Below are 11,039 nucleotides of genomic sequence, written 5' to 3'. Positions count from 1 at the left end.
AAAACATTGCCAAACGCTTTTTGATTGGAAAAAATAAATTATAATAATTTTCTGCGAAATTAACTAGAAGAAGCACAGCGGCAACATGGAGTCGGACGATGAAAACTTTGAGCCGACGCCGAAAAAAATAAAGCGCGATTGGCTCAATAGCTATTGCTATTCCAACAAGGTCATGGACATGATGAAAAAGATGGGCTACGAGGATGACAAAGGTCTGGGCAAGAGCAAACAAGGTCGCCTCGAGCCGGTCATAGCAGTGCAACAGGATGGCCGTCGTGGCTTTGGCCTCAAGATCGACACCACACAGTGGGCGACCGACAAATGGGATCCGAACATGGAAAAGATAGAAATACCCGAGACCGTGGAATGGCTGGTCAATCGGGGTGAGACGTGCGACAACTGGACGCTGCAGCAGCTGCAGGAGCAGATAATGAGCGGCGATCGCAAACTCACGCTGGACGATGAGACACTGTTCTGTGATCCTGTGATCTTGCACACGATTCTCTGCGCCAAGACCGTGTTCGATGATTTGAACGATGCAGAGAAACGTCGAGCACGTGCACGCTGCAATCCCTTCGAGACCATACGTGGTTCCATATTTCAAAATCGGGCTGCTGTCAAAATGGCCAACATTGATTCCATGTGCGATTTTATGTTCACACAGCCCAAGGATCCGGCTGGTCACTCGCTGCTCAGGGAGCATGATTTGCTCTATTTTGCCGACATGTGCGCGGGTAAGTCGCTTATCCGAGCTTAGCGCGTTGCTTAGTTGTCTCACACACAGGAAGTACAGTAAACACTGCCTGTGCTAACAACCAAAGCATAGATCTGATAATTACAGTAATATGGCTGCAATATTTATGCATGAGTATAAGTGATCCTTGTATGAAATTCTAATAGTTGTAATTATAGTTTGTAGTCCATAGATTTAGTATTAATTGTATATTTGAATAACTTTTAGCGTATGCATATAATAAAATGTAAAAATTTCAGCAAAAAGCTAAGAAAATGCAGAATATTGGCGCTTAGCTCATTTTCTGCGATTGATTGATTAAAAACAATTGAAAACAGTAAACTAATCAAATATTTATGCTGCACCCACCGCTGATAAGCAAAATTAACTGATAAGAGCAACTAATGACACATGTATACATATATCTTGCAGGTCCTGGTGGCTTCTCGGAATACGTGCTCTACTGCAAGTCCTGGCAGGCCAAGGGCTTTGGCTTTACGCTGCGCGGCGCGAACGACTTCAAGCTGGACAAGTTCTTTGCTGCCTCGCCGGAGAGCTTCGATGCCTACTATGGCGTCAAGGAAGATGGCAATATATACGATGCAGACAATCAGCAATCGTTGAATGACTATATACGCCGACATACGCCACATGGCGTGCACTTTGCCATGGCCGATGGCGGCTTCAGCGTCGAGGGGCAGGAGAATATACAGGAGATACTCTCGAAGCGTTTGTACCTTTGCCAGTTTCTCATGGCCATGAAGATATTGCGCGAGCATGGCAGCTTCGTTTGCAAGCTGTTCGATGTCTTCACGCCCTTCAGCGTGGGTCTGGTGTACCTGATGTACAAGAGCTTTAGGCAAATTTCCATAATCAAGCCGAACAGCAGTCGGCCAGCCAATTCGGAGCGCTATATTGTCTGCAAGCATAAGCTGCGCCAGACGCAGGTCGTGGTCGATTACATGAGCCACATCAATGAGCTGCTGGAGGCGAGCGCTAACAGCGACATGGATGTGCTAGAGTTGATCAGCGCGCAGGCGATGCGTGAGGATGAGCAGTTTATGGATTATATCATAAAATCGAACAATGCCATAGGCAATAAGCAGATTGTCGGACTGCGCAAGATTGCAGCGTTTGCCCATGATACCGAGCTGAAGGAGACTTGCCAGGCCGAGGTGCGCGCGCAGTGCTTGGAGCGCTGGCACTTGCCGGATAAGCTGCGCCAGGCGCCGGAGGTGAAGACGACGGAGCGCCTGTTGGCCGAGCTGCTGCAGGATTGGTTTAAGGAGCGCAATTGGCTGCAGCTGCCGGCGCTGGAGCTGCTCAGCGAGCAAACACTCAAGGCCAATATACAGAACGTGGCCGACTGGCACTTTATGCCCATTGGACGTGGCGAGCTCAATGGCTGCACGCTGTTTCTCTGCAAGAGTCGTGGCCACCTGCTGCGCTATAGCGAGCATCGCAAATGGGATTTGGTCAACTCCGGCAGCTTCAATGTGCCGGCGCGCTCGCTGTTCTTTGGCGAGATCGTCTACGAGCAATGCGGCGAGGGCAAAACATCGCAGTCCGTGCCCGCGCTGCATATTATGGATGCCATTTGCTTGGGCGGCATCGATGTGCGGCGTCGTCCCTATCTAGAGCGCGTGGCCATGTGCATCAAGTTTGCCCACAGCGTGAACAAGCCATTCAAACGCGATTGCAACTACGGCGCCATACGCGCCAAGCCGCTCTATCGGCTGGAGCATCTGAGCGCGTTCTTCAACCGCATGCGGCGCTATGTGCTCAAGGATAACTCACAGCGCTATGGCTATATGATGGATAGTCAGAAGTTCTTTGTACCTGGCGGCATTATGCTGTTCTGTGAGCTCACCTCCAATTATGTGACGGCCTTTTCACGCTCGCGCCAGCAGATTTATTACTTCAATACCACCACCAAAACCTCGCTGTATAAGGATCAGATACAGTCCTCGGAGGTGTTTGCTTCCTTTAAATATTGCTACTCACGTCGCCTGGTCTGGAAATGGACGTCCACGCTGCAGGTGGACGAGAGTGCCAGCGAGGAGCTTCCAAAGATTTTGTATCGCAGCGAGTTTGAGAACTTCATACAGCGTCGACTGCATCCGCAGCCGCAGCCACAGCCGCATTAGTTGTAATACTCCATTATTTTAGACACCACCCACCCACCAACCACCACCCACACACTCATGCACACTCACACTTAAGTTAATTCACAGCTTGCTGTTAACTCGTTTAAATTTTAAGTTCACATTGTATGCAGGCTTGATAGCATTGCAAGCCGTACAATGCGCAGTGCTGATAACAGCGCGTTAACATTTTAATGTAGACATCACAGTCACGCTAACGTGCTGTTATCAGCATTAACAGACTATTTTTTTTTTTTATTTTTACAATTTATTTGTAACGCTCATACATACACCCAATCAAAAACACACACACACAACATGCATGCAAACTATTTGTTGTTCAAATCTGTTGAGCAATGCTGTTATATCTTAACTGTTAACGTATTAACTATAATAAGTTTGACTCGCACACACACATATATACTGAACGCAATATCTTTATTGAGTAATTTTCCATAGTGAAATGTTATATTTTAAGTAAAACTAAATGTCATGTTATTCTTCAATTGGTTGTTAGACAAAATATGTTAACCAAAATTACGTTTAAATCTTAACTAATAGACCTCTTGTACTTTTTGGTACAGTAACTAAATTTTAAACATTAAATTGTTTGTCAAAATATATAGAGCAATGTGTGAGCTAACATAAGCAATTTTTAAAACTAAACTAAAAAAGCCTTGTATTTCTTCTTTTTTTTTTTTTTGGTAACTTAATTAATTAGACCCTTGTAATTTTTGACAGCGTCTACATGTTTGTTAAAATCTTAAATTAATTTGCTTAAAATGATATACAGCTTTATATAAAAAATATATAATTATAGTGTGTCTGTAAATAAACAAAATATTTAAATGCAAGAAATTTCTGACATTGAAGTTCCACTTTAAATTCGTATTTTGTGATATTCTGACTTATAGTTTGTTTTTTTTTTTTTATATATATAAGTATATAGCGTACAGTTACCGTACTTTACTGCGTACTGTTTATCGCAGTAAATGTAAGTTCTTGACATATTGGTGCACTACCTCCTTTTTATAGGGCTTGAGAGCAATACAGGTGGGTATATTTTCCGGCTGCTCTATCCATAGCTTATGCTCAATATCATTCTCTTCGAGCTTCTCGCTTAACTTGAGCAGCGCCCCCTCATTCTTGACCTCGAGCACCACCTTGTGCATGTGATCCATATCCTCCAGATAAGTTTTCGTGTCTGCATCTGTGGCAAACATGCTCATCGTAGCTGCCGTGGCATGACAACATTGGGCTATAACAGCACCCAACGGCCAATTGAGCGTGGTGCGCAAATCACCGCGCAATACTATATACTGCACTATATTGGTCATTTGGTGAGTTTTATTTACGTTTTTGCAAATTGAATACACAAATTAATAATTTTCGCAAACTGCAAAAGCTTCAACAGCTGTTTTTCTGTCTAGGTCTCGATTAAGAGTGACCAGAGTTAATTATGCATTTAAAATGTGTGCCCATTGCTGGCATTCCTGTTTGGGCAGTCTGGCAGCACTGTGGTGCTTGTATATTAATTTGAATTCAAGTGGCCTGGTCACACTACGCTGTAGTATGCTAAATTGTATTTAAATACTTTTGCATGGCCTGGTAACACTGCGCGCCAGCTTGAATTTGAATTCATATTTTGAATGTAAGCCCTAACTGCAAGTTTATAGTATCTGTTTGTTCGACTGAAAAAAGAAAAACTAAATTTATTCCTGCAGCATTATAAATCATACAATGCGCTAGCTTTAAAGTTGTATAGCCAAAACTCTTTAGTTTGTGCTGTCTGTCAGCTGGTCCTGGGGATATCCTCGCAACTGCATAGTTTATATGCTGGGGGCTGAACTTGAAGTGCACTTTGGCGCGCATAGTGTCCATGACACGCGCACGTAATTAACGTGCCATTTAAGGGTTAGATTATCCATAAATAATTGCAAAATGCCGTTACACTCTACACAAGAACGACAGTGGACTGCAACTGCAGCAGATTGATGATGGCCAAGCAAATAGTTTTTCCCAGACATAAGTGAGAGAGAGAGAGAGAGAGAGAGAGAGAGAGACAGGCAAATATATGGAGTGTGGAGAGCTTGGGATCGAGGGCAGTCTGTGCACTAACGCTGTTTGGGGGGAGGGTTGGGAGTTGGTTGGTAGTGTAAAAACTTTGCTAATTGCTTTTTTGCCACATTGGCCAAAAACGCTGGCGACGACAACAGCGCTAAAGGGCAGCAAGTGATGAGGAGTGGTCCGCGGAGTGGACAAGGGGCTTTGGAGTAGGTAATGTTTATGGCAACAGCTTCCAATAAAAAAAGTAAATGTCATTTACTGCATGAAACTGTAAATGAGCTATGGCCTGTTTGGACTAAAGTTACAATTATTTAAATAATATAATTTATATTTTAGCGCAGACAGAGGCTTTAATTTGTTGTTGTCGCCTTTCGACTTTTAGTAGTACAGGGTATTTGAGAATTGCTGCTGCTCCTAGGTGCAATCATAACCCAAAAATCATTTGTCTTTTGACTATAAGTTGTGCATTTTATTGTGGCAGCCTCTAAAGCGCCAAGTCAGCAAAAGAATTAATTACAATTTGAATAGATAGTTTCATTTGTGGTGTGGGGAGCGGATTGCGTGGTTGTTCCATAAATTTCTGCACTCGGTGCTCGCTCTAGATTGTCAAAACAAATTTGCCAAATGTGGCATTCATTCGTTATGAGATTAGGGCATGGGCCCATGTCCACGCTCCCCAAAGGTTCGGCGCGTGAGAGCCTCAGCTGCCAGGACAATGGCCATGTGAATGAGGACACACACACAGACTCTCCCAACTCCCAACTCCCAACCGAATGCAAATGTCATTTTGTGGTCATTCGTCTGAATAAACGAAATTAAATGCTAAGAAAAATGCGAGCAAAGAGTTTGAATGGCAGCCCAAACTAGCTGACCACGCCTTCCAACCATCACCATTCACTCCAGGGAGCACACATCAAATTTGGGTTTGACTGCAAAACGCATCGATCTGTATTGAATTTTGTATTGTTGCTATTTTTGCTGGCCTTAGCCATTAATCAAAAATACAACTGATAAGCATAAGGGGTCTCCTTACTGGTCAACCCCTTTGTCATGCGTTTTATCAGTACCTGGCAGCTGGCATATTTTTGAAAGAAATCCATTTGGTAATTGTTTTGCTTAGCTGGCTAATTGCTTAAGTCAATTAGAGATTAAAGCAACGCTATTACGACTGTCAAAATTCAGGGCTATATTCAAAATATTCCATTGATAATTGTTATATTTTTTGAGGCTTCCAATATTTTGTACTTAACCTCACTGTTGTCAAGTCAAGTAGAGCACTTATTAGATATTACGTGAACTTAAACTAAAGATAGCGCTTAGTGTTACGAGACCTTACATTTGGGATAAGCAAGATAGTCAGCTCCTGGGGGTCAGGTTGATTGAGGTCATTTGCTGGGGTTAGACAGTCGCTTCGTATTAGGCCAACTGTCATCCAGAACGGGGGCTGTTAATAAGGAGGGTTGTGTGTGTGTGTGTCTCTAGATTCGATTAGCACAACGAGCATGTCTGCGTGTGTGTGGTAAAACTCGATGAGTTTTATTAGTAAATAATGGCAAATCATTTGGCAGTTGACACCCGGCGAAAATAAGCACAAAAGCAAAACGTCAAGGCAAAAGTAACACTGCTGCTAATGAGCAACATTAATGAGCGCTATTTTTCACTGAAAGCACAATCAGTGTGGGTGTATGTGAGACAGAGAAAGCAACAGAGCGAGAGAGAGAGAGAGAGAGAGAGAGAGAGAGTGCGTGGGTAGTGACCAAGTCTCTGGGGTATTTAAACGTGCAGCGTGTAGCAATGACAGCAGGTGCACACACACACACACACACACACACATGTAGTCGCCCACTTTGTTTAAGCCATGCTGTCATTGTGGCTATGAAAATTTAATACGACTGCCTAAAAGTAAGTCAAGACCTTTGTAATTAAATTAAGCATTTAGTCTAACTTTGTTTGGTTTAGTAATTAAAAATGACATTTCGTATAATTGCAGCAGTATTAAAATTGAAGTTTAAAAAAAACGGCTGAAAGCTGTAAAAGGCAAACTGAAGTGAGCTACGTTGCGAACTACTGATCGTTAAGTTCAAATGAACTGCTTGCCTTCGATAATTTTATTTATCGAGTTCGGTGTCGTGAATTTTGTCCGTCCACGCATGTTGCTTGTGTATTTTATTCTGTTGTGTATTTAATGTGTGTTAAAAAGAGTTAATTTATAAGCAGGCATACGTGCATGTTAGTTTGCAATAATAATAATGTCAATTATGTTGTTAAATTGAGTTCTTTGTGTTTGTGCACTTTGCGCTTGTTGGCTTAGGTCATGTGCACCGCCGATCTGCAATTTGCTCTTTCTCTATCTTTCGCTCTCTCTTTTTTTTTTGTTACCGTTGTAAATGTTACAAATTATATTGTGCGTTTTTTTATCATTTTTACTTCTGTTTTATTGCGTGTGCTTTGCAATAAGCCTTAGTACTTTCTGTCTCGCTCGCACATGCTGAGCCTGCCTAGAGCACTGTGTTCTCTCAAAATGATGACTATGGCTTTCTAAACAAGATGTATGCTTGTATATATTTAATTAATATTAAAAGCAACCGTTCACATTTCTAAATCACCAAAAGCAGTAGGCAGCAATTGAAATTTTTAAAATCAACGCGCAATTAGCAAACATGAAAAACACTTGACGCTGCCTGCAGCAGTAAAAACACACACACACACACAGAGAGAGAGAAGCGTAGATGTGTTTACATATACACGCACAGGAACTCGTTGCGTTGTCAGCTTGGTTAATAAGTTACTTTCGAGATACTTTATTACTTCCTTGCTTACAAGCGACAGTTGGCAGGCGTGTGGGTGGGTGGGGGGTTGTGGTGGTGCTAGCGAATTCTATAAAAAATATATATACAAAAAGCAGCAGTAGTAACCAAAGGGTTGCCAGACTGTCTTTCATTAGACACCCACACACACACATACATATGTATGTATATAAAGAAATAGCTGCATGTGTGTTTACAGTTTTTTAATTTATGCGATTTTTGACTGCGCGTGTAAATTACTTACTTGACTGACAGTGGGCAGGGGCGTAGTGCGTAGGGCGGGGTGCGTTGAGTGCGTGGGGGCTGTACACGCGCACACAAGTAGGCAATAGTTGTTGCTCATGTGTGCGTTGAATTTTTATTGCTACTTTTACTTGTGGCACTCAAACATTTGACAACAATTCCAATTGACTTGACGATATACATATAAAGAAATTTAATGCAATATTAGCGTATTTAAATATAACATAATATTTAAATACATATTTAATATTTAAATGCAAATTTTCGATTGGTTAGTTTTACAGTATGACGCATTTAATGCTAAAATATTTCTTTAAAAATTATAAAATAATCAAAATATATTTTATAGAGTATTTTGAATGGTAGCAAGAGAATCTCGTTCGTAGAATTTTTTTTGTTACTTATGTAAATGAAATCAATGCTTGTTGTGCGTAGGTGTGTGTGTGTGTGTGTGTGTGTGGGCAGGCGTAGGCGTATGCATGTTTACATATGTGTGTGTGTGTGTGTCAAAAGAATAGAATTTTTCATTTTAAATTATACACCCAACGACAAATCGTTTGTGTGTATATATGTGTGTGTGTGTGTGTGCTGAAAGAAAACTTTTGCTTGTGTAACTTTTGAGTGAAGTCTGCACACACACATACATGCATACATATATATCTATATAACCCTTAGCCCAGCCTCAAAAACTCGTAACATGTGTACGCCCTTTGGCACTCGTTTGTTTTTTGTTTTTTTTTTTTGTTAGCCAGGCCAAAACGCTGTCGAACCACATTAAAGGTAACTATGCAAATATTTTTGCGGCTCACACGAACAAACAAAAGTCAGAGCAAACCCTTTTTGCTCGACCACACACATGGACACACACAAACACACACAGGCACACACACATATGTACATATCGGGGTTTTATAGTAGTTGCAGTTAGCCTCGAACGTTTAACAACCAAAAATATGCCAAGCTGGTCAATAACAAAACTACTTTTGAACACACACACACACACACACACACTTAGATCACAAAGCAAAGCAAAGCGGGGCCTTAACCCTCGCTTGCCTGCCAACTTTAACCCCTTTGCGCGTTTACTAATTGTGTACGCTTTTAGTTTTTGGCAATCACTTAACTTATTTTTCAGCTCTCTCTCTCTCTCTCTCTCTCTCTCGTTCTCTGAGTCTCACTCGCTTTGGAATGTCTAATGAAGCCACATAAATCAAGTGAGCGCGTAACCAAAAAGCAAAAGACCTAAAGCAATGCAGGCCCACAAAAGTCTCGCTATTCTATAGCCCCCAACCCCCCTACCCACCCCACACTACTGTGCTTTTAATTTTAACTTGACCAGTTAGCCCACCCCGCTTAGCGCCCGTTGGGTAAGCATTGGTGTCGCCACACTAATTGAAATTAAAAACGTTGACAAAAAAAAAAAAAACGAAGAGAATAATTCGATTTGCACTTGACTTATGCAAATATTTACAATAATTAATTAATATATAAAATATTTGTAAATGATTTTAATTCAATTATGATAATTTTGTATAAGCTATATATGCAATATTATTGTCGATCATGTTAGCCAATTGCTCAAAAAATAAATTTATTCCGCAAGTTGCAAATTGTTAAAAAAAATTCGAAATGCTTTGCATACAAAATAAAAGTGTTTTAATTTAAATAAATCCACTCTGAATATGCAAAAACCTAAAACTTTATTTCAAAGTAAACAACTTTTTTAAGTTTATGCTTTATTTGTATTTGAATTATTTATTTCTTGTAATATTAAAAAAAAAAATGACAATGATCACATAAAATATTTTGTTGTAAATTACAGAATTCTTTTTTGTTATACAATACATATTACATATATGTATAATTTATATAATATACGCATATATTTATATTTATAGGTTATGTTTCATTTTTGTTTTGCAATTTTTTTTTTTGTAATTTATTTTTTTTCATATATTAATAAATACAATAATTTTTGTAAGCCTGCTATTTTTTTGTTGTTGTTTATTTTTATTTGTTTTTAAAATTCGTCTAAATTTCCATTGCGGATTTTCAATTTTCGTATTTGTAAGAGTGTGTGTGTGTGTATTTTTTTTAACGCTTTACGCCATTTTTGGTTGCTATACGTTATATAGTATATATACGTAATAGCATACAAAAAAAGAAAAAAAATCCGACTACTGTTACTTAAGTATTACATTACATTTTTTTGTTTATAATATATTGCACTGAAATATTTTTTCAATAGTTATTTTTTAACTTATGTTGCACGATACATTTATGTATATATATATTATTTAATTTAACATTAAAACTTAGATTGCCCAGTTATATGCTTGTGTGTGTGTGTGTGTGTGTATATGTGCTTGGGTGTGTGTGTGAGTGTGTGTGTGGGTCTCTAATTATAACTGTAGTCAAGTTTGTATGTCTAGCATGCATTTAAGTTTTTATTTTTTATTTTTGAGCCTCAGTTCGACTCTTGTGTTTACGCGCTAAAATGTTTTTAATTTTAAAGAAAAAAAAACACTTTATTTAATTTTAATATTAGTATTATTAATAATAGTGTTGATTATATTTGCATGTTTACTCCGTTGGTGTTAGACCTTTCTTCTTGTCGTACAAACTAAGTATGAACTAATCTTTGCTGCCATTAGCTTATATATTTTTCATTTGTTGTCAGTTTAAATACAAAAATTGACCAGACATTAACACCAAACAAATGTCCTACTTTATACGAGATGCTAGTTTAGTATTTAATACAGCTAAAATAAAAAAAATGGGGAGTTCTTTATGTAAAGCGCACATTAACTCGTGTTTCGTATTATGCTAAACTATTTTCCCATAGTTTCTCATTTGTTAATATTTAATAGTTTTTATATTTATACACTTTTTGGTTGTTTTTTTTTTTTTTTATTAACACGAAAAGCCTAGGACCTAAACGTGAAACAGCTCAATTCTACGCTTATATTCGAATAAAGAATTATTCATTAATTTATATTCATAAAAAAAAAAATGTTGTAGTGTATTTGAACAAAGGACTTGCTA

At 39.3% G+C, this 11,039-nt stretch overlaps 2 protein-coding genes across 2 annotated transcripts; one reads left to right on the top strand and one right to left on the bottom strand.

Annotated features, from left to right (window-relative positions):
• Positions 1–25: 25 nt before the first annotated feature.
• LOC108607260 (cap-specific mRNA (nucleoside-2'-O-)-methyltransferase 1) lies at positions 26–3,641 on the top strand. The gene is made up of 2 exons (XM_017997948.1): positions 26–734; positions 1,166–3,641. The coding sequence occupies exons 1-2, from the start codon at positions 86–88 to the stop codon at positions 2,878–2,880; spliced, it is 2,364 nt and encodes a 787-aa protein (XP_017853437.1). The 5' UTR covers positions 26–85; the 3' UTR covers positions 2,881–3,641.
• A 130-nt stretch (positions 3,642–3,771) lies between these two features.
• LOC108606101 (putative peptidyl-tRNA hydrolase PTRHD1) lies at positions 3,772–4,302 on the bottom strand. Its single transcript, XM_017995946.1, has one exon. The coding sequence runs from the start codon at positions 4,212–4,214 to the stop codon at positions 3,858–3,860; it is 357 nt and encodes a 118-aa protein (XP_017851435.1). The 5' UTR covers positions 4,215–4,302; the 3' UTR covers positions 3,772–3,857.
• Positions 4,303–11,039: the final 6,737 nt, after the last annotated feature.

This window comes from Drosophila busckii, chromosome X (genome assembly GCF_011750605.1).
Source record: "Drosophila busckii strain San Diego stock center, stock number 13000-0081.31 chromosome X, ASM1175060v1, whole genome shotgun sequence".
Classification (NCBI taxonomy): Eukaryota; Metazoa; Arthropoda; class Insecta; order Diptera; family Drosophilidae; genus Drosophila; species Drosophila busckii.
Note: the sequence above shows the minus strand (reverse complement) of the source record. Positions and strands in the feature narration are given on the sequence as shown.

What these genes read in the sequence shown, in the direction of transcription:
- LOC108607260 (XM_017997948.1), top strand. Translation starts at nt 86, where the DNA reads ATGGAGTCGGACGATGAAAACTTTGAGCCGACGCCGAAAAAAATAAAG. An exon ending in TTTTGCCGACATGTGCGCGG is followed by an intron (nt 735 to 1,165) that starts GTAAGTCGCTTA and finishes TATATCTTGCAG; the next exon opens with GTCCTGGTGGCTTCTCGGAA.
- LOC108606101 (XM_017995946.1), bottom strand. Translation starts at nt 4,214, where the DNA reads ATGACCAATATAGTGCAGTATATAGTATTGCGCGGTGATTTGCGCACC.